This window comes from Pleuronectes platessa, chromosome 9, assembly GCF_947347685.1.
Source record: "Pleuronectes platessa chromosome 9, fPlePla1.1, whole genome shotgun sequence".
Taxonomy (NCBI): Eukaryota; Metazoa; Chordata; class Actinopteri; order Pleuronectiformes; family Pleuronectidae; genus Pleuronectes; species Pleuronectes platessa.
Genome location: NC_070634.1, coordinates 15,457,402 through 15,481,897, shown reverse-complemented (window position 1 = coordinate 15,481,897; position 24,496 = coordinate 15,457,402). Strand labels below are relative to the sequence as shown.

The 24,496-nt window shown below is 41.8% G+C and overlaps 2 protein-coding genes across 7 annotated transcripts in view; one reads left to right on the top strand and one right to left on the bottom strand.

The window, feature by feature from the left end:
* The window catches only part of LOC128447635 (unconventional myosin-IXb), a 55,079-nt gene extending 47,167 nt beyond the window's left edge, over positions 1–7,912 (bottom strand). For 5 of the 6 annotated variants that reach the window (XM_053429864.1, XM_053429869.1, XM_053429863.1 and 2 more), the window contains exon 1: positions 7,459–7,912. The gene's annotated coding sequence lies outside the window, so the exon portion shown is untranslated. The remainder of the gene's footprint in view (positions 1–7,458) is intronic. The other variant, XM_053429867.1, reaches the window with a different exon arrangement.
* Positions 7,913–12,494: 4,582 nt separating this feature from the next.
* s1pr4 (sphingosine-1-phosphate receptor 4) lies at positions 12,495–15,209 on the top strand. The gene is made up of 2 exons (XM_053431252.1): positions 12,495–12,687; positions 13,383–15,209. The coding sequence occupies exon 2, from the start codon at positions 13,535–13,537 to the stop codon at positions 14,765–14,767; it is 1,233 nt and encodes a 410-aa protein (XP_053287227.1). The 5' UTR covers positions 12,495–12,687; positions 13,383–13,534; the 3' UTR covers positions 14,768–15,209.
* Positions 15,210–24,496: the final 9,287 nt, after the last annotated feature.

Here is a 24,496-nt window from a genome sequence, read left to right as displayed (position 1 = left end):
TGGAGTCTGTTTCTGTTCTCTGTCTATATACAGACACCTTTAAAACTTGGAGGATGGTAATGTGTGGGTAATGTTAAATTCCCTTAATAGAGACCGTTATAGGGAGTTCACTATTTTCCCTCTGTACTTGCATCTCCAAAATATGAATGGGACAAGTAAAAAAAAGTTGTTTCAATAATAATAGCTAGTACTATAATTTCACTAGTAATTAGACATCCATCATGCAATGTCAATGTATTTCCGTCATAGAGGCAGGAATTATTTTTTTAAGTATTGAAGAACTGCAAAGCTTTATTTTCACTCATAGGATCTCAGCTATATGCCTTTTCAGAAATTTACAATTAAACATGGCAATAATGGAACATCTGGTTTGACTGAAATGTAAAATAAATCAGGTGAGGTGATTAAGATGAGGGTTTCTTAAAATCAGCTTATTGTAGGGAGTGTTTTAAATATGTCAACATTCAAGCTAGTTTAGTCAACAAACAGACCAAAACAATACTCTTATGGCCAGTCTCTTAAAAGATGTCCTTAGCATTATGGAGAGAATGTGTTTCCTAACAATGGCATGGATGTCACGATGATGGATGTTTAGGTAGTTAACGATGATAAAGTCAACCTACTGAGGGATGCCTTATCATAAGGTTCTGAGACCCTCAGAGCTGAGCTATGGTGCACTGCAACAGCAAATAGAGCCTCAGGGTGTGCCTTCTCTCTGCCCATAACCCAGAGCCAAGGGCAGCAGAAGTGTCCGCAGACAGGATGAGGGGGAGGTTATGGCACTCACCACAGCCATGAGCTAGTCAATCTGCATCCACACACACTAGCCCTTTTTGACCAGGCTGAACCTAGTGCTAGGGCTGGTTTAGAGTTGGCTCAACTTGCTAAACTTTTAAGAACCAGTTTGCTTTAACAAGGGCTAGAGCCACGACATTATATCACTGTATTTTACTCATACGTCTCTGATTTCCCAGCAGCACTAACCCCGCCTTAAGCAACAACATCAACAATGGTCGACTACAGTGTCTCTTTTCAACCATGTTGGTTCACTTTGTTGTAACATTATTAGCAGACTACACATGACACAAGCAGTACTTCCTTTTAGACCAGCGAGGTGTTGGTGCCAGAGTCAAACCTGTTTTCCCGCCTAAGATCCAGTTATTTGGCTGTGGAAACAAATGGAACTGGTTCGAGACTGGGCAAAATGTCCGAGCCAGCCCTTAAAATGCCTCAGTGGAAAAGACAGACAAACACACTGACCACTGTGGCTGAGGTTGTGAATAGCAAGTGACAAAAGGCTTCAGCACAATTGTTTAACTCAGTCTTAAGCATAGATTAGATTCTATACTTCTTGCAATAGGTTTTTCTAAGTTGTTCACCAGTTGTGATATTAATTCATCTAACATAGTAAATGTCAGGAAGTCTTTTTTACAGATGTGTCCATGTTGAGAATCAAACAGTAGAAAGATGTCATCATCTCCTATGGACGTTTTCTGATTGTTGTTTTAGCTGAACTGTTTTTGTGTCCCTGCTGTGCGGCTGCTGTTCATTTTTGGCTGCCATGTTGGAGGCTCTCACTGGGACATCTCCAACCACCGGAGTCACTGCCAGAGTTAAACCTCAAGCATCAGGGTCACCAGCGTAGAGTAACACACCATCTCATGCCAAACTATTCTTTCAACATTAACGGTTAAAGAGACGAAAAACTGGAAATCTTTTGAAAACCAGGGCTGTTGAGATAAAGTACATCTGGTAAAACTGGACTATTGTTGGTGTCTCTCACTTCACACTACTGTCCATACGTTTGATCACATGACCTACCCTAATCCTGATAATGCAAACACTGCTGAGGGTTATTTCCCCCAAACTCTGGGTAGAAATAGAGATGTAACATGTACATTTCAACATTAATGCCACATGAAACCAGTGAGCTTGAGTTGCCTGAGAGTGAAAATTTGTCTTTGGTGACGTCGACAGACCCCTTTTCATTTCAGTGGATGGAAAATTCTTTGCTTGTATATTCTGGCTCATCACTGTGCCTATAATCAGAATCTGAACAGGCAGGTTTGGTGTAATCATAATTATCACAATCAAGCTTTGATCCCAATTATCCTGACTTGATGTGTTTAGACACTGCAATGACGGCAGAGTGAAGACTAGGACGCAACAAACAAATGCAATGCAAGTAGGCCATACCTAAACAGTAGAACTGCCTTTTCTTCACTTATACCCTATCATTACAGCTGGGTCTATTTATAAAGCCCATAAATTCTGCTCGCCACACTGTAAGTTACCAAGGAGTTTGTGGAATTGAGGACTTTTAAACCCCACAGCTCTCCCTCTCTATGCCTCTCCTCGTGGTAAAGCAGACTCTCTCCATCGGGTCCAGTCTCGACGGAATACAGGTCACTGCAAATCCACACTGCAAAGCTCATTTAGCAGCTTTCTGCAGAATGCAGGGCCATTTTTTTTCTCTCCCCGTCTGTTGCCACAGAAAGGCAGTCCCTGGAGCATTCCTGTCACATAATGAGACTAAGAACTGACCCACTATATGTACACAAAAAGCACATTCTGGTGTCCCATTATCCTCTCTGACCTTCTTTCCATTCATCCCTTCTCTGTTCGTACATCCAGATAGATTGACAGTCTCAATGGGTAACTTTGATAAGAATTGTGCAGTTTTGACCCTTTGCTGCCAAAATAAATCAGCTGTCAACATCTGCCATGTGGGAATATGAAGATGCAGCTCTTTCAATGGCTGAGCGATATTTGATCTTGGATTCTGCTGTTCTGACATTTTATTAATATATCACATGAACCTGCCCACAGCTTAACAAAAGGCAGAATGACACGTATCCCAACCCAGCCGGGGATTCTTCAGCAGTTTAAGTAACAGAAACTGAAACAGACATCTTCCTGAGGAACCCGCAGGTAAATAGAAGCACAAGGCTCTACATGTTTGACTCTTCTTGAGCTTGGCAATCTATGAAGCAGCAAACAACAGTAATGAGAAATGGCATTGTATTAGCCTCAAGATAGTAAAGTTAGCTGGTTCATGTGAAGTAGCAAAGCTGTTCCACAGAGGCACAGGACTGCAGGTGTCTGCGTCATTCCACAGGTACCCTACATCATCTTAGCCCAGTTCACCAGCTGCACATAGAGAAGGCCTGCAGCTCAGGGACTCACTGTGCTGCCAGTGTGCATCATAACTCAAACTGTTCTCCTGTCACCGTTTCCTCACACACAGTAACTCAAGAACAGTGTAATTCTGGACGAGCATGAACACGGTCACAACTTAAACATCTTTAGATTTCAAACTAGTCAATCTGATTAATTTCTGCACCAGGTTTGAGATTTCTTTACTCGAAACCAGAGATTTTGCACATGCTAATTTGACCTGCATTCCCTCTTCAATGATAAAACAAAACATTTTGTAGAAATGTAGAAAACCCCAGCCAGTTTCACCCAGAAAATACATGAGTTAAGATGGACACTAAGCAGAACTGCTGTCAGAGGAATTGCAACCCCGACAAAGTAGTTTTTGCTATCTGCAACGCAAACACCAATACCACACTGCTTAACTCATCAGCTAAAAATAAAATGCCTAAATGAAACTAACCACACGACACATTACACGATGGCAGCAATGCATAATTAAGCCTAAGCCATTTCATAACGATTCTTCACAAAACACCTTTAAAAATTGGTTGAGCTAGCAGCAGAGAACAGTTTGTCTTACAAGCATGTTAGGAAACAACATCAGTTCCTCTAAATTGGTTCAGGTTAATTCAAAATGACAACAGACCTAAATATATACATCTATACACAGCCCTGCAGCTAAGACATTAAAAAACAGATGTATACATTTGTTATCATTATAATATCTATAGTTTTGAATGTTAAGAATATAAAGACACACAATGTAAAGTTCAGTGGCTGATAATGAACACAATGAAGCAGAATATCAAAGCCTGGTCTGAGGGAACCCTTGGATGTCTCTCTGGCACCACTCATGATTGAGCCCATTATCTTTTCATCTGCAGTTTCACACAAATGCATGCACCAAGACGTGTACACCAATTAGAACTCCAGGCTGAGCTGAGGATGTAATTGGTCTTCCTTCCTTCCCCTCCCCCCTCTTGTCCTCCAACACTGTCAGCTCTGCAGTGGGGCTCGTGGAGTACAAACCATTAGCAGGGGGCCATATGGCCCTTTTCTTTCAAACATGGCAGAGAGCCTGTCTGTGCACTGCTAGAGTGTTAATGGGCATTTCACAGACCTATGGGGTAAAATAGATTGTGCTGCAACATGATTTAAAGGGATTTCTGTTACCTGTGCAATAATTTGAAAGTAGTAGGCCAGGCCTTTTCAAAGGGAGGAAACGCACATTTTTCTTATTAAACAGCCAATTTGAATGCCATCCACACAAGCATTATTTGTTCATATCTGAATAACATCTGTAATCAGTCACCTGGCTGCTCCTGCTTCCATAAACTTCTCAGTAGCTACTATAATAGAAACTGTGAGACAGAAAGCTTTTTAATATATGGAGATTTGACACTCAAGCTTTCTCTGAGGGATTGGGATGTTAATTAGATTTTGAATTTGACAGATGGGGAACTTGATTGTATTGAATATGCTGATGCTTGATCCAGAGCACAGTGTTTGTGTAAACCAGGCTTACAGGTGCCTTGCACACAAAATGCACCACGACAGCTCCACTCACCTCCTTTGTCCCCCTCCTTATATAATACAACTGAAGAAGAGGGTTATTATTTTTATATAACTTACCATTATTGTCACTGATAACATTACCCACAGTTTCTCAACAATAATGCTCTATGATGCTTTATTATTGACTGTTAAATTAATAAATGCTAAGTATACATGGTCATATATTCGCAATTAAATTAATTCATGAATAAATAATGAATGTAGAGGCTTGATAAGTAGAAATCAGAAAAGACTGTCACAGACTGGCTTGTTATTGTTATTTGCAAGGCTACAATTTGCTTGACCCAACGTTTAAACAAGCTGATTATTACCATTTTTTCCAAATAAAACTAGAACCCTTCAGAGAGTGCACACCTCTGCCAAGGCCCAACAGTCTGATAGTAAGAAACCACATTTAAATTCACTAGATCCCGATTTGTATTGGGATATGCACCGAATCACACACACTCATAAGTATCAGTACCTTCAATCCGAGTTCCATGAATTGTTCTCGAAGAAAATGATGAGAAAGTTGTCAAATGCCCCGAATGTCAAACAAAATTCATGGATCCACCCCCTATTTCATGGGGTCTTTTCTGACCTATACCACATCCTTCCACCAAGTTTCCTGGTAATCTGTTCAGTAGATTTGCGTAATCTTCCTCAGCAACAGACAACTTGCTCATAAAACAATAATGCAAATAGAATGAAATCTATTGCAGCCCACAACTTGTTGATGCCCCACATATGCTGTGTGACAAGATAAATACAGACCATATATTAACTGAAACCCCCTTAACCATCCAGTAAGTAAGGGTCCTAATCTCCTACTCTCTAGCCTGACAGCTTCTTTCAGTCTATTCCTGAAAGCCTGTTTCACAACATGTGGCTGACGGAGCCATGGAGCTGCTAGTGTGACAGAATAGTGTAAATACATTATTGCAGCATGATGAAATAGTTTACTTGTTAGGCCACTGCAAGAGCACAACTGTATTCAGTCCACAGTAAATCACAGAAATGGAAAGAGGGAAACATAGAGGAACTTCTAAGTGAACTGCATATGTGTGTAATTTTAATGTTCCAATGTATGATTACTTTTTTCCACCACCCAGACATTAGTCATGTAGCAAAGAGCCTCGCTCTGCAGCTTGTGAGGACGACTTTGTTAGGGTTTGGCTGACATGCTACTGTATGGAGGAAGCTGCTACAAAAAACTGATTCTAAATACATTTGCCATGTCTTAATATGAAATGACACTGGAGATTATTCAATATCATGATCAGTTTAAAGGTCAAGAAGTTAAACTGGGAGATCTGGTTTCTCATATTTCTAATGCTAGACCTCTAAATTGATATGGTGAGAAAAATTTTGCATCAAAGTAGGGCTGGGAGAGAGAATAATATCAATAATTATAGCAATACACCAATGGTTCGACATATATCGATGTAATTCTTATGCATTTTGCAAGCACAGTGAGGAGGTACAACACATAATGGATCCCAGATTGGTCAAATGTTTAGCTGTTAGTCATCCTCTGTCCATTAAGACAAGTTTAAAACCATAACATTCACAAAGGAGAAAAAAATCAATCTTTAAACTTACAAGAAACAATGAAGTGACATTAACCACGATACTTAACGACATTGACTGGTATAAGCATGTTTATGTTCACATCATTGGCCACCATGCCCTCCTGGAATTTATTAAACATCATGATCAATTTAGAGGTCAAGACTAGAGCTAGGAGATATAAAACAAAACAATGTTTTACGTTGGCAGTAGTTAGTTGCATCCTAGCAATTACTGCAGGAAAAGTAGGGAGAGGCAGTCTGATATTACTCAGCCAGACTGGCCACTTTATGAACTTTTTTTTGGCAGTTATCTGCAAAGCAGCTGATAGTTCAGTTTGGGGGAAAGCCAACATTTAAGCTATGCTGTGCAAATAAAAGGTTGAAGGCGAGGCTCGCAATATAATTCTCAGTCCAATGTATATAAATATATTGCCTATGTGTTATGCACAGTGAAGAGGTATAACACATAATTGATCTATGTCAGATTTATAAAATACTCTGCTGTTTGTCAAGTGTTCTCTGCTCGTACATAAGAGTTTAAAACCGCAAGCCTCACTCAGGAGCCAAAAACATCTGTCTTCAAACGTATCGCGATAATTATAGTTAGCGACTGAGATTCTCTCTCATCTCGGTGTAACATCGCCGTATCGTCTCGCCCTGACAGGTCGTCTCTGGTGGGAGTTATGTCGAGCTCTGTGGCGTCTGGAGCAGCCAACAGTATTCATCAGGGCCTGAGGAACAGTGCACTGCAACAAGTCAGCCGACATTCTCAGCCCAGTCCCACACTGGATGCAACCACTGCTGTGTGTTTCTGACCAGACAGACCAGTTGCTGGTGTCTGTGTCTATCACAACCACAGTCACAAAGGAGGCATGAGGGTTCGATCCAGTGGCTCCATTTTGTCTTTTGTAAAAAAGAAAAATGGGAGTAAAACACTAAGAGAGGAGTTAACACAAGGCTGAGGGAGATACTCAGTGCCTGGCCACTTCATGATAACTTCCTGCTGCAGCTCTGTCAACACACTGCCTGGAAGCCGTGAGAGTGAAACACGTATTTTATCATCAATAATGAACAAGGTGACTTTTACCCATTCACCTCGCTGCCGTAAACTTCTCTTTACAGACACGAGCTGATTACAGAGCGACGTGGTGAATCAACCCCGCGTTGGACGTACCTTCCCCGGCTGGTTGTCTCATTGTCTCGGTGTAATCCTCCACTGCATCCCGCTGCGGTTCAACCGAACCCCGGACTGATTAATGGAAGATATAAAGTGGCGGGTTTTTTCTCTTGCTGTGTTTCTTCTTCTCCTTCTTCTCCTCGGGGCGGAGCAGGGACGGTACCAGGCTAACGACGCCGGAGTCCCACACAGACAAAGCTCAGAGTTTGACGGTTTGAAACCGGAGCGACTAGAAACAAATAAAAAAATAAAACCAACCCAGGGGGAAAAAACGTGTCCGCTCGTTTCACGTGGAAACCCCCCCTCCTCCGCGTGTAAGGTGATAAAAGGAGAAACGGTCTGTGGCGCTGACAGACGGTCTGTGTTGTTCCGCCGCGGCTAACTAGCTGCTAGCCTATCCTTACTTCCTTTCTCTTTGCAGAAATAACAGCAGCGGTGTGAGCGGCGGAGGAAAAAAAAAGTTGAGCACAAGCCAGATTCTATACAATGAAGGAACCCTGTTGATTTGGAGGCGCGGCGTTAGACAGCAGCGCCCCCTGCAGGACTCTGTGCGGTGGCACCTGCAAGGGGTGGGCGCCCAGCCCTCTGGCTTTTAAAGGGATAGTTCACCACAAGAGATGACGATTCACTCATGGTCTACTCAGCACTAGGCCGATGGACGATTAGTATTGGAATATTGCTTTTCATGCTCATGGTAAATGCTGTTATTTTGGTAATAACAAAAAGCAGTTTTCCATTCTGCGTGACTCAGCAGCAAAACTTTGCATGTAAATTGACTACTTGACCTACATTGTGTGTACATTTAATGAAGCATAACCTTCATGTACGACCAACCATGAAACCAAAGGAACCAGATAGTTCACCCAACAATAAAAATGCACTCATTATCTATTCACCAGTATGCTGACAGATGGGTTGGTAATGTGCACTACACAGAGTTGTAGCCAAATCCAATATAATTGAAGTAAATAGTGACAGATTCTTCAAATGTAAAAAAACAACAACAGTGGTATTTCAATTAAAAATGTCCACAGCTGCACCACCCTATGTTGGTGTCTACCCTATCCTATTTATCTTTGGTGATAACTGCTAAACCAGATTTTTCAAGTAGGTTTTGCAAGTAGTGAAAGTAGTGCAAGTGGTTTCGTAAGTAGTCAGTATTCTTGTGTGAATTCACGTTGTATAGCTGTCTTCATTCTGTACTCCATCATATGTAGAGACTGTATATGATACTATTGAAACTGACATCCATTGTAGAAAAACTCATACGTCAATTTAAAAAAATACAGTATTTGAGTACATTTTTGAGTTTATTGTACTTAAGTTATTATACATTAAGGTTAAGGTTACTTTATTTGTACCCGTTGGTAGATTTGTTTTGGCAGCAATAAAAAGAGAAGGCACCCATCCAAAACAGTACGAAATTATAAACACACAGACAGAAGACAAGAACACAAAAACCTTGACGAAAGTGCTCATACTTTATACTTGTACTACATTTCAGAGGAACATACTGTTCTTTCTACCCCACTACATGTCTTTGGCTGCTTTAGTTACCGGTTACTTTCGAGAAGATTATATTTAATCGATAATAAAACATTTTTTAAGTACATCAAAAAGACTTGCAGAGGTAGAAACTGCATGATCAGTGAGACAGAACAATAACTGTGGTAAAATTAAACAGAAAAAGTGGACAATGCCACAACCTGTTGTTCATTTTCAGCTACTGCAATATTTTTCCATAAACATAACAGCAATAATAATACAGTCTGATGAAAGGACAAATAAGATTTTTTAACAAGATTCAAGATTCAAGATTCAAGATTAAGATTCAAGACTTTATTGTCGTGTATACAACATTTACATTTAGCAGTCGCTGGCTATGAAAAGCTTGAGTCACAGACTCCCTTCTAGCCATGCTCAAAATATATCACAGGCAAAGAAATATAAATAAAATACAAAGCATAAAAAAGATATCTAAAATAAAACAAAAGTATGTAAATAAAGTATTCTAATATTATGACTATGATTATTATTATTATATTACATTTTCTAATGGTAAAAAGTAGCTGTAATGCTGCCATTGAAATACCAAACCAGGCCAGGGGGTGTCACTATAGTAAAAGACGTTTATGCTGTGACCAGAAGTCATACTATTACTTCCTTTTCTTTTTTCTTCCTTTTGTCTGAATTATCTCTAAATCTCACAGTTCTGATATGTTTCCTTGTTCATGTGAAAAACCCACATCAGGATTGGAGCTGTTTACCTCCATGTTTAAAAGTTCCACTTATCAAAATGTTTCAATATAAACAACAAACCAAGTGGCTGTGTCCAAAGTCAAAGGGTTGATGATGCAGTGGATGTGTAATCGATCTGGTCAAATAATATGTAATCTATAACTTTTTCAAATTTCTGATTCTAAAAAAATGAACATTCACAGATGATGAATTCACAACTAGTTTGCTGGAGATTTCATGAGTGGAGTTTACATGCATATATAAAAAAAAATAGTGGTTAGAGAAATTTGGTTGATATTTACTGTAGAAACAATAATATTACTGGACTGACTGAAATGCACAAGCACAATCTTGTTTAAAGCCTTTACAGTAGAAAACCTGCAGGGCCTCGTCATGTGAAAAACACCCACTCTTTGGTTCAGTACATTCACACTGCGGTCGTGGATCTGTTTGAAGTCATATTTTCAAAGAAAGGGCGTTTTCAACAGTCGAGGGTGTTGTTGACACCTCGTGTGGCAGGAGTTTGTTGTGACGTTTTCAAGGCCTGAACTGCAAACTGTTCATTTTCATGTCAGGTTAGATATTGTAGCTGTCTCTCCTCGGCAGTAACCAGACTCCACACAATCAGATCTGTGAAGCTCCAGTGTTTTTGTCCGATGGTTTAGCCTCAGCGCTACTTAAAATTTCCCTACATGCCACGATCAAAGGAACTATAACTCTGGCCCACGTCATCAGATCTTTCTAAAACTTCACATGTTGGAGGAGAGTCCATGCATGAAGACATCTACAGACCAAAGTGTTCTCTTGGTCCTAACGCCACCTACTAGGAACAAATTGTCCCCCCCTATTGGGAACATTACCTGATCTAAAGATGTCTTCAAGCCTTGATTGGGAACAGGAAATGTCTATTTCTTCCTTTGCGTGTCAGTTGTCCAACACAGTTTTTGCTCAAATCAGATCACAATATTCCTGAAACCTTGATGATGCTCCAGAGGGAAGCTTTTCATAAATTATGAAGCCATGATGAAACACAATTTGCTATTTTTGAGAGGCCGGGTATGTATTAAAATGTGTCACAGACTAAAGTGTGCAACATGATGGGGTTGTGTGGCCTTGGAGTGACAAGATGCCTTGCCTACACTTTTTTTTACATAGAGAACATTTGTGCGAAGTAGCTCTCGTGGTGCGTAAGAAACTTTCAATATATCAGGTCAAGACTCGCAAAAATAGCCTTACGACTCATAATATCAATATTGCTGCATGTATTTCTTCTCTTTCATATCTGAAGACTAAAAAGGAGAAGTGGTGTTTAAAAGTAGTTTCTTTGGTTTCATGGTGGGCGTACATGAATGTTATGCCCCATTGAATTTACACTAAAATTGGGTCAAGTGCCTACAAGTTATTTAACCTTTGTAATGTAGTAAATTACATGCAAAGTGTTGCTCCTGAATCACGCAGAATGGAAAACTGCTGGGAAAAACCACAGAAACATATTTGTGACGGACATATGATGGAAGAAGACAGATAATAACCACTTGTCATTTTTCTTATTTCCAAAATAACAGCATTTACTATCAGCAATATTTTCCAATAAAAACATTCGGGGCATCGGCATGATCACAGTTATATATTCTCAAAGGTTTAATTTGACCTTTTTTCAAACCACACAAGCCTGCTTTTGAAGTATTTGATAAATGATGATTATAGTACAGCGATACAATTAGATCCTACTTGGCTGAAAGCTTTAAATGTATAATCATAGCTCTTAGAAAAACTCCGTTCTAAGGGCCAATGTGTTCAGCCACGAGCTCTGGTTTTGCTCATATTTGAAAAGTGGTTTCCTGGCATCACTTTCTGGTTCTGGCGAGATGATCTGTATGCTGGTTCTCAGTATGTTGTGTGTTTATTGGTTGATGTGAAAGTGGTCGGGGCATCAGTGACACCGCTTGTCTTGTGGCGTGTGGTGAGGGTCTGCTGGCCCATGGTTAGAGATGTTGGGAAGTGAGGTGTGCCATGCATGGTGACAACAAGAGCACGGACTGACTATGACGGTGTGCTGCCTATTTACCCAAAGCCACAACCACAGCTGTGCGACTAGACAAGTGAAACCCTCTATCTGCAGGGAGGGGCCCCACTAAGGTTCCTGTTTTTCTCTCGTATTTTCTGAGAAAGATTGAGAAAAAATGTAATCTGATTCCAAGCTTTAGTAATACGGCCTCGGCGAGGGACCACGGCCTCGTAAGTGCAAGTGAGACCCTTGCCACATATCCTTAAAAAAAATTGAGTCACGTTATTTTTTAAAAGACATTTACACATGGCCTAGTGTGGCGCTCTTTCATCAGAACGTTTCCCGTATGAGCTATATTGGGGCAGCTTGAGAAACAACATTTAATGTGCAGTGGCAGTAACATCTGCAGGATGCCCTTGGGAAACATCATGCATGAGACAATAAATATGGAAAACGGTGGCTTTAAGTACAATGAGAAAATATCTTCTGAAGTAACTTATAAATAATAATAATAATAATAATGAAGTGCAAAAAATTCAGTTACATGGAAAAAAGCAAATGATAAGAAACATTTAAAACTGTTTGAAGATCACAGAGCAACAGTAAAGAATCACTAAACTAAACAACAATTTCTCTGTGATATTGTCAGGTCTCAATCTTACTATGTAAGATAATGTGTGTTAGCAATACACTAATAAAACTTTATGTAATTAAATTTGAACTCTGATTTTGAGAATCAAAAATGATACGGTAACTGTGAAACTCTCACAGTTGCTTTTTCTCTTCTCGGGGCGATGGAACATAGCGATGGCAATCTCTTCATGTGCATGTGTGTGTGTCTATCTGTGTGTGTGATGTGTAACGTGTTTTGGGTGTGGTGAGACACTACCTTGTCCGGCTTACTTACTTCCCCATCAAAATGTGCAGCAAAAATCTGCAGTCAGCTACAAGTGCACTGAGCATCACCAGCAGCAGCCACAGTAAGTTCTCTCCACCACACAAAGCTCACTTCAATCTCCATCTCTGATAATCACCTAGAAATTTATCGACATGTGCATGAGAAATTAACATTTAGAGAAAGAGTCCAAATTTAACAGGAAAAAAGATATTTCAAATTTTAAACAGATTTGAAGATTTCCACTTTATTCTTGTGATATGGCTCGGTGCAGGAAAATGCATAATTTCTCTCAGCTTTTGATTTAATTTAGACCTCAATAAACCTTGAAAGATCACTTTTGATTTCTCAACTCGTCTTTGTTTAACTCACTAAGACCGATTATACAGAAAAAAAGTTGAAGGGGAAAAAGAAGAAACTTAACATGTGTTTTGCTATATTGATATTATTTATCATGGTGCAGTAATTCAGTTATCATTGCTGCCTGGCAAATTTAAGAAACCCCTTTCTTGCGTTCTCGTCATATGTTGATTTCCCTCAGAGTGTGATTTAAATGCCCCAGGCTGCAGCGGCTCACTCACCCTGTGTCGGTTAACCACAACTAGGTGGAGTGCTGTAGCACATGGGGGCGGCATTTAAAAGATGCCTTTTAAATTGTACCGTTATGAGTATACACACAGCAGTAGTAGTAGTAGTAGTAGTACTTCATTGTGTTGATTTGATTTTCATATAGGTACCATTTTAGTTTGTTTCTTATCCTTATTTCCTTTGTCTCCTCAGTTGTGTTGAGCACAGGTAGAGCTCCCGTGGTTAGAGTGTGATATAGCCTGCTGGATCGCAGGAGTTTCACACTAATTCCTCTGCAGCTCGTCCCAGCTCAGTTCAGCCTGCTCCCACCTGAGGCCTCGATCTTGACCATCCCAGCCGCTTCCATGAGCATCATCAACTCCCTCACCTCCCCCTCCTCCTGCCTCCACCTGTACCGCTCGCCCAGTCACCTCTCCAACGCCACCATGTCAGACACCAGTGGCCTCAACGACGTGATCCTGCTGCATTACAACCACACCGGCCGCCTGCAGAACAGAACCATCTCAAGCAACCCGAACCAGATCAGTGTCTCCAAAGCCATCTTCTTCTTCTTCAGCGTTTTCATCATCCTGGAGAACCTCCTTGTGCTGGTGGCCGTCCTCTCACGCATCCGCCGCAGCCGGCGTTGGGTTTACGTCTGCATCGCCAACATCACACTCAGTGATCTCCTCACAGGCGCGGCCTACCTGGTCAACATCTGCATGTCTGGCAGCCAGACCTTCCGCCTCAGCCCTGCTCTGTGGCTCTTCAGGGAAGGGCTGCTGTTCGTGGCCCTGGCAGCATCCATATTCAGTTTGCTGCTGATTGCTGTGGAGCGTTACACCGCCATGATGAAGCCGCTGCCCCAGAAGTCAGCCAGGAAGGCCTACTATCGGATCTACGGCTTGGTGGTACTCTGTTGGGTTTTGGCGTTGGTGATTGGCTTCCTCCCCTTGCTCGGCTGGAACTGTGTGTGCAGCCTGAGTGAATGCTCCACGCTCCTCCCTCTATACTCCAAGAGCTACATCTTTTTCTCTCTCCTCATCTTCTTCATTATCCTCCTGGCTATTGGTGTCCTCTATGGTGCCATCTACTGCCACGTGCACAGGAGTGCACAGGAGGGCCCCCAACGCAGTCGCAAGCGCTCCTTAGCTCTGCTTAAAACAGTGATCACTATCGTTGGGGTCTTCATGCTTTGCTGGGGGCCACTCTTCCTGCTGTTACTGGTGGATTTCTTCTGCGTCTCCCGCAAATGTGAACTGCTGCTCAGCGCTGATTATTTCATCTCCCTGGCTGTCCTGAACTCTGGCCTGAACCCCATCATCTACGCCCTGGGCAGCAGTGACATGAGAAAGGCTATCGCCGAGCTGCTGTGCTGCTGCTGCCTGAGGGCCGGCCTCTGTCACCCAGACAGGTTCATATCCAAGGAGTCGAGCAGCACCTCCGGGAGCAGGCGGGACAGTCTGAGGAACAGCTTCAACAAGGTCAGAAATCTGAGCGTTGCCTCTCCACCGCCAACGCCAACCAAGCCTCGCAGGGCGCACAAGAAATACAGGTTGAGCTCCACCACCAGCTGCCTGTCAGTTTCAAGTGGTTAAACCACAACGTGCTCCCCTCCCAAGCAACACGACCTGTGTGCACTGACACAGATCAAACCGTTTCCTCTGAGTTTCACTGCCAGGGCCAAGCGATGTTGACGCATTGTCAGAAAACCCAATAAAAATATGAATTTATCCTCAGGTTTGCAATGGTTTCACAGATAGCATTTTTTTTTTGCATTTTTCAATGTATTTGCCACATTTACTGGATTGATCTGATATTGCACTGTACTTACTTTTACAAGGAGACATATATATTTTTAAATGTATTTTAAGGCAGATTATTTACAAGAATAGTTATCTGTATAATAGTTAACATGGGAATGTTTGGGAAAATATGTACATATGTTATTGCACTGAATTTTTACTTATTGTACCAAGCCTGATGTTTGACTGTTTACAGTTATGTTATGAATATATGAATAAAGTTTATTTTGCTGTATGTACGAGTGCGTGCTGTTTTATATGAAGGGTGTAGTACCTGACCCCTTCTCTAGAGGGAGACATCTCACTGACTGGCTCCTGCAGATGAGTCAAATTATTCCAAATAATGTATTATTTCCCCAGCCTGCTAATATAGATTAACCACAAATACTGAATAATTAACATTTACATTTTTTTGACACATTGCAAAAGATTGAAATGATGAATTTCAATTTCTGCTAAAACATCATCAGTTTAATGCTGATTCAGCAAAATATGAAATAACTCACAATAGTTTCGAGGAAGTTATGACTAACACCAGATTTCTTAAAATGCCTTTTACAGACTGCTCTCCCCTCTCTGAGTTTCTGACAAGATGACTGATTGAAGTAGGTGAGGACTGGGACTGCAGCCCCAAGGGCGCACTCAGTCTGAGCTAATGGTTAAATTCATTGTGAATGTCTGGCAGGCTAGAGAGATAAGGCCGAGCAGATAGTATGTGTTGTAGATTGTACAGGCTACTGTAGGCCTACTGTACGGCTGCTGCTGCTGCACACTGGAACAACTTGTTTTGTCTCGAGCTCAGATTGAGGGCGGTAAGAACATCAATGATCTGATACTCTGCAAAGGCGGATATGCAGAGTTTCACTACATATTTCATGAAACTATCAATGCAATAGATCACAGCCACGAGGTGCAGTCGTACAGGCTGTGAGAACTCAATACTACTAATACTAATACGCTGTTTAAGGGTTGAGGATTTGAGAGTTCACACTTTAAGAATAATGTGTTTGCTCGAGTGTCTCTACTCTCTCGGATGCAGTGGCTCAGTTCTCATATCACACATTAAAGAATTGACATCTTACATCACAAAGACCCTTAAATATTCAAGACTAAACAAAGTTAAAGTTCAGAAAAAAGCATCCAGAGTTAATATTCAGTGTGCAGTGTATCTTTTTGTTTTGTTGGCTTTAAGTTTTCAATCTTCACCAATCAAAAGCTCAGATCATTTGTTGCAGGATGGTGTGGTGGCATGATCAGATTTGATTGACAGTGACAAAGCTGATTGGTGCTCAGAACTGCCAACACCTGTTTACCAACTACACCTCACCCACATTAAACCAACAATGAAATCACAGCCAAAAGAAAAGAAAAGAAAGAATATGTTGAAGACAAAAAAAGATTTGTTGACCAAATCATGCGTTCATTTCGTACAGGTTCACTGAGGCTGAGAAGCTGATTGAGAAAACAGATTTGAAGTGACCGTGAAGAACTCATCAGTCTGTTTGCTTTTACACAAGCAGCCGTTTAAATCCCACACGTTTTATTTCCTCTATCTGTGGAGCTCACACCCATCGACTTGGCATTCTAACAATGAGTGACGCATTTCTAACAGGTTATGGCGGAAATTAATGATTATTACAAATTACAGTTGAGGCACAGATAAGAGTTTTTGCTGTTGTGTGATGTGAGTGAAATCCACGCTCATGATAAACGAGATTGAGCAACATGGAAGTTTCCTAAAGCAAAATTTGAAGATTATTGTTTTAAATGCCATAACGTGTCCCTGAGAGCCAGAGTACTGAATCTCCATTCACTCCTCGGCCCATTAGTCTCCGCAGGAAGTTTGTTATCTCATGAAGGGTTTTTAAAAGTATGGTTCTGTATTCACTACTGTACCAGCTTATGCATTGTGATTTTAGCACTTTTTCCATTTAAGATCAGGTAAAAAAGGCAGTATCATAACACAAAAGATCCATTGAGTTCTTGTGAAATGTGTGCCTGATGTTATGTTTTAGTTTTTCAGAAAGGTCAGTGACCAAATAAAACAAACATGAGTGTATAAAAGAAAGTGCAACAGAAGTTAATCTGGGATTTCAACCCTACAGTGAAAGCAAAGAATAATAATAATAAAGAACAATGAGAGAAAATTCTATTTGTTTAGGCAGACCTGCTTTACAATTCAGCCTGAGCCCAAACAAATCAACGACTGCAAGTCATCCTGAAACAAAAAAAAACAATTCACTTGCTTATCAATAATGAGTTTTGAGAGGCTCCACTATCTTGGCAGTCTGTCACATTGGCATTCCTGTACACGTGTTTGAGCTGCACGGGCTCGTCACTGTTGACTGGAATGAGGAAATGAGGCGTGGAGGTGAGAAACGAAGACATCAGCTTTCACACTTTAACCTGAAACAGCCGCCACGTGCATTCTAGCTGCCATTATACACACATACACACACACACATACATTCTGGACAGCCTAACCTAAACCTTATGCCTGAACTTAACTTGACCATTTAATGCCTAACACTAACCTTAACCTAACCACAACTGACGTCTTAAATCTGACCCAGGACCTCAGTAATTACATTTTGTTTCAATAGGACCGAGCTTTGGTCCCCATGACGTCAACTGGTCCTGAAGAGGTCTGTGTTGATGCTGGAAAATGAAACAAAACGAGTACACACACGCACACACACACACACACACACTTATTCTATTTTTACACATGACACAGAAGCAACTTAAATCTTGTGCATAAACATACTTGGCTAAAAATGCATATGCATGAGTCCACACATTAAGATGCATGTGCACACACTCAAATACAAACATTCTAAATAAACACACACACACACACACACACACACTAAATCTGGTCTCTGCAGCCGTTTATACGTTTTCTAAGAGGTGACGTTTTCTGTGGCTGGCTCCCCTCAAAATCTTTTCCTGTTTTTTGTGGCCGGGGAAGCAAGCAAGTCATCGCTGGTTGTGCTTATGTGAGAGTGTGTGTGTTTGTGTGAGTTCCCCTTCTCACGAAATCCTGCATCTTTACGGTGGAGGGGATAAACCTCCCTCATCCTCGGTCCTGGCACATCTCCATGTCCGGTGCCTGATGGAAAAGCAACAGCGAATTCCAGGCTTTATTAGCTCAGGGATCAGAAGACACGTGTTGTATCATATCTGACGTGTCAGCGGCTGATCACCGTTCCACGTCGCTCTCTCCCCTTCTCCCCTTACAACAACAAGGCCTCTTCCCTGCTCTAAACGAGGTATGATGGGTTAATGACGGTTGCGTGCAGACGCCGCTATGCACTCAATAATTACCTCGCTGGCTTTGCCTCCAGGTGTTCAGCAGACAGTTAATGATGTACTGTCTGGGGAAAGGGGGGGGGGGGGGGGAGCCCCTGCACGTGGGAGAGTGTAAGATTTTGCCATCGGCACTGCGACAATTCCATGACACGTGTGCTGCACGAGTACGCGATGTCACATAACAGCCTGCGAAACGAAAAAAAGGTGAAAGGAGATTTTTTGATCCAAACTTTAATGAGGACATTAGATATAATAACATTTTAGTAGCTTAATTGTGGCGTAAAGCTTAAAACGCTGTGTGAGTATCGAACCAACATTCTGGAGACAGGAAAGGTGGTTTTGCTCTTTCAGGGCAGAGGTCAACATGTTTTCAGACCAGTTACAACATGACCCCTGTTCTCATAGGTGTGGTTTTGGGCATCTAGTCAGGATGCCACCTGATCCATTGGCGGTTTACAGAACATGTGAAACTGGGACCCCCTCCCCCCCAGGCTTGATCAAGAACATACATGCAGATCACATGAAAAGGAAAACTGCAAAAGAGAGAGTCTGTTTGGGTTTCAGCTGCACCTGTAGCTCCTGGTAAAGAGGGGCAGTCTCTGTTTCACTGCAGTCTATAGCTGAATGTAGATACCTTCGAAATAAGGGCTCATGGATTCCGAGAACTGAAAAATGTCTAATAGCCCCATTATGGCTATTATTCATTTTTCATTTCTCGGATAATATAATGGAAATAGATCTTGTTACAAGTTATATCATGAGCACTTTAATAATTTGCTGCTGTCCTTTCCATTTCCCTCTAAATATAACAGGAAATAGAGCCCGGTGTGTGAATAATTGAATAGTTTAACATATATGCAGCCTAACAGGGCATCAGCCGGGATTTATATTGTATGTTTTCGAGTGTGCACGTGTTTGGGGCAGCTGAGCACATTCATGGATGTGCAGTGACAGTGTTCTCACAACACAGCCGATATAACGCAGACAGTAACCACCAGGTGTGAGTTGGGTCAGTGAGTCGCTATCTGGTCTTTGTCACGCACACACAGAGAACGTTTTGTGAACTGATAACATCCGGAAGCTCTTCATCTTGAAACAGTCGTCTCGCTCCCTGGGAAGAACTCCCCGCGAGAACGTTGCAGTTATTTGGCAAACTCTCAGCGTCCCATTCCACATTCACACATCAGTAATGGCTGGACAAATGTGGTGGTTACGTTCTGGCCCAATCAATCAGTGTGTTTGCCACTTTTCCATGTTCTAGCCAATAAGGAGAACAAAAGAACAGGAAGGGCGAACTCTCCTTATGTCCACACGAACAAATCAAACATTTGCATATGAGACCCTTTACCTTCTCATGTGACTGCACCTGGCTGACGAATCCGAGTAAACTCTGATTGAAAGTTCTGACTCTCTTCCATGGTTGATCACGATTTACCAAATAAAAGTTGGATTTGTGTGTTAAACTCGTTCAAACACCCATTGTGTCTTGGAGTCGTCTGCTGTAAGGGAGCTACCTTGGTTTGTATTATTCTCCCTATACATGCAGACACCTGGTGACATCATTATGATCCCTCAAAAAGGGAAACCCATTTGTTGTAACATGAGGTTACATACTAACTAGGTCAATGCAAATTTGTGAAATGAAGGGACTCAACGTGATAGTCGTCATCGTCGGGAAATTTGTGTAACTTTAATGTAAAAACGTCCAAACAATTGTGTGATAAGATGTCGGGAAAGACAATCAGCTTTGCGAATAAATATCAACAGAGACAGGTCCTGGAACAGATCCTAGCCAGCAGTTCATTAAACTGGCCACTTGAGGAGAATGGGTGAATAATCAAAGGTTGTGTTATCTCTTGTTTCTCAAATTTGCTTCATGTTTAGTGTGAAACTAGGCCTGTCTGAAGTAGCAGTAGCTGTAGTTGTAGTAGTAGTAGTACTAGTTGTTGTTATTGTGGAATCAGACATGTTTTACCTCATTCAATGTGTTTTGAAAGTGAGGACAGATGGGGGGGGGGGGGGGAGCTGAAGTGGCAAAAACAAAGGAACAACATGGAGAAATTGATTCTGTTCAGTTTTGTCCTTATTGTGCGTAAAGCATCACCAAGTTATCCTCATTCTGCATGTTTCCTTCTTTGTCTCAGAACGATAGTTCAGAGGTTCACAGAAGAGACATTTACTCCGATGCCAGTTTGGGTGCATCCCAAAATCTACACCATCTCTGGACCCAGCTGCTTCCTCTTTATCAGATTATAGACAGTGGGACAGAAGAGATCAGAATTTACAAGATACAAACTGAAGGAGGCGGAAACACCGTCTGCACAAATTCTGTTATTACCCGTTTAAAATATAAATAGGACATTTTCAAACTACTTGTTTTAACTCCTCCTTTACTGTATAACACACAATTATCACCAAGTTTTTCTCTTGAGGGATGGATGTCGTCCATCTGCTGTGACTTTTGTTCTCAACCTTGGGAATTGGGTGCAGCATGGGAGCCTGTGTTTTCTCTTTTCTTAATCCCCTCTCTCGTTCTCGCTGCGCTTTGGCTGAGCACCGTGACCACTTAACTAATTGTGTTGGGAAAGGTGTTCCAGGAGGAGGTTGATGATTCGGCTTTAGTTATTTAAGATTTTCAAAAGTGAAGACGCAGGTTTTCTTTAAGAGGGTCTCTGCAGGTAAAGATGCTAAGGAGTGTATATGCTAGCAGCTCTAGAAGAATTTACTGCGTTATGTCCTCTAAGTTAAATGCTTACATCAGTGTGCTCACGTGTTCACAGCCACAGGCTTGACATGTTCCTGTGAATGTTTCCTATGAGCACCACCTTCGAACTACTGAGTACGACCATAGGCTGTTTATAAAGATGGACGACATGAAATGTGAAGCTAAAGCGTCTCACTAGCAACAGTGTTTTCAAAAAATTAATCACGACTGTTCATTTTTCAGATAAGTTTGGTTTTAATCAGTTATTCGACTGCTTCCCCTGATTTCTATTGCACTGACTCCAAATGATGTCACCTTTGCAAGACGACGGCCTTTGAATTATTTTGGCTTGATTTCTACATTGTCCATCTTTTTATACAGTTCATGAGTGTGTACAAGTGGGTTTGCCAAAATATATAAAAAAATATATAACTGATGATGGTGTGTATGTATAATTCCCAACAGACCCCATTTTTTAACGTTGTGTGCAGCCAAACAGATTGACAGACTGTTAATGATATTTAATGTAGTAACAGCACGTTCTCTGTATTCACTTTATAAATCGGTTCCATGTGAGCGAGCGGACTGAATGAAACACTTTGTTTTAAACTCCCTACTGTACATATGAAATCAATTAAGTGTTCTCTAAAGCACTGTCGCCTCACACACTTGAACCCCGCGTTTCAAAGAGCCGTCACTCTTCTTCTGTCCCTGCTCGGATTATTTTTTGAAAGGGTTTGGACACAAGGTCGTGACTCGCAGGTTTCGTGGGCCGTAGCTGCACTAGCGGTCTCACCGCTGGCCACGGTATTTTTCCATGAGGTCTGAGGAACGGAAGGAGCCGAAGCTTTGTAGAACAGATGTTCCTGCTCAGCTCGAAACCAAATTACGCAGGCGAGCTCACAGCCACGGGGCCAGAGCTGCAAGGATGCTGATTGAATGGCAGAGGGGGCAACACAGGCAGATCAGGCTCAATAAAGCCGCCACATCACGAAATCTGGTCAGCCTTTGAGGCCTGAAGATGAAAGGGGTATGGACATCGCTACAGAGACTAAAAGGAGAACTGGAGGCTTTGGTCTGGGTTCCCGCCTCAGCCGTCTGGATGTGTCAGTGAGTTCTCATGAAAGCCAGAGACTGCGTGTTGTCATGGTTTTGATTTCACTGTATGAAACAGCAGCTTGCAGCTGGATGGAACAAGTAGAACCCAAGTAGAGATTTGACCATTTGACGTTTAGCAGTCAAATGCATCTGATATAGCAATGACAGCAAGTAGCACTGATTCTGGAGACTATGTTCTCATTTACCATGCAGGGTGTAATTTTCTAAAACAGTTAATTGTGTTACATCCACTGAGGAGGTTAAGTGTTTCCCCTGTTGACTGATCAAAACCAAAAGGCCCCCTTTTGACACCACATCCCTTTTTCGCATGAGATACAGCTGGACCATTATCTAGATTGGCACCAAATTTCACCAGTTTTTTCTTGCCGCATATACCCCGACCCAAACATAAGCTCATTGGAGGTAAAAAAATTGGGAAACATGATATCTCTGAGTGTTTGCTATTTGGTGCAAATTGATTGAAGTTAGGGCACTGTTGGGCCTTGGCTGAGGAACATGCTCTGAGTGCCTATGAGTTCTAGTTCAGTTAATTGGTCAGTTGCATCTTCTATACGTTTTATTTTCAACTTTTAAGTCATGTCAACATGTCACCACAATGTTCAAATTTGGTAAACTCCAAACTACAGTTTTTAGGCATTTTCTCCCATTAAATAGCAGTTTATTTATACAGCCTTAGAAGGAGAATGTTGTCAGCCCACAACAGCATGTTATCATTAAAGGGTTATTCCATTTTATTAACAACTAGGTCTGTTTGCATGTCTCCTCAGTTGTAATTCTGACCTTGACTAATAGACACGGCAACTAAAACATCACAACAATATGCAAATGTTGTACTATAAACCCATCTTTTAATAATTTCTCAGCACCACAGGGACCTTCTCACATTTGCATAACCTGCAATGCTTCTTTCTTCACCACGGGTCGTTCCCATCGCAGCATGTTCGCCTCTAAATCATGTTATCTTGAGATTCTGGATACAAACATGCTTGAATTCCTTCTCAGACTCATTCAAAGTGTATTTTATTAGATTGTGGTTAGTTTAGTAATTAAATGAAACATTGGTTGCACCTGCAATATCAAAATAAATCAGGCTCCTCATGATAGGAAAGTAGTTTGAAACGTACTGACATTTACAATAACAAAGCTCATGCAACATTTAGCTAGATTAAGTGCTTACATAACTCATAGCTAATATGTCAGTGGAAGCACCTGGCTGAACAATGCCCTGAAGGCAACATCACGCCACTGACACAATGTAAAAAAGAACCTTCTAACTATAGTGCTGGTAAGCTCTTATGGTGTCAACCACGATCGGTGGTGTAGCGGGAGAAGAGCAGATTCATCACATCTGCTAACGAGCTTCCATTTTCCTGTGGGTATGAATATCTTCAAGACGAAGCGCTTTTTTCCTTCGGTGGCTGCAAATTATCTGGAGAGTCGGGAGGAAGCAGCGTCGTGCACATTCCCAATCACTGATAATGGAGACTGCTGGGCGACATCAATTACACACAGGCACATTTCACTGGAATTACCTCACAATGGACTCCAGTCTCCGCCTGGCCTTTGACAGCACACACAGACGGGAGTCAGAGAGAGAGAGAGACACGAGCGTGAGAGTGTAAGAGACGCGTCTGCAGCCTTGTCGACGGAAGAATGCTCAAATAAACATGAAGGCTGAGCAGAACAACAAGATCGACTGCGTCAGTGACAGTATTCAACAGCTCGGGACGCCAGGGCCAACCTACTACGCAAAGATAATGTAAATCTGCTTATGAAACATTCATGTTTTATCAAAGACACGGACAGTGATTACTCTCAAGCTGCTCTGCTTTGCATCCGCTTCAAGGTTCAGTGCTGTCGTCTGACAGACTGTAAGGGTCACGTTTACATTTCACCAGGGCCAGTGGCCTCGAGGCGAACTTCCCGTGCATCTCTGGGTGTGGTCCGTTGAACGAGGCCACACCAAAATGCCAGATCTGGGCTGGGCTGCCTTGCTGCATGCTCACTGCGGGTTGGTGATGTGACACGGGACAGATCTTGCCAGTAAGAGGACTCGACTCCTGTTCCTGCTGAACTGAGCCAGTTTTCAGTTCAAACACTGATACCAGTTCAGTAGGCACGGGAGGGCACAGCCCAGACATCATGGGGCCGCGTGTGCAGCAGCGTGCGAGCTGAGACACCTGGCCGTTTCTATAATCCAACAAAGATTAGATTGTAACAAGCAGAGTTAGAACAGTTGTAAACAAGTTGGGGTCAAATTTACCTTTAACCCCTGTCCCTCCATTTTGCTACTGCTGCTATACATGTTTAGCCTGCCTGCCTTTCCTGGACTGACCCATTTGGGATGTAGGCTATTGGACTGATTCTTTTAGTATTCATTACAGATT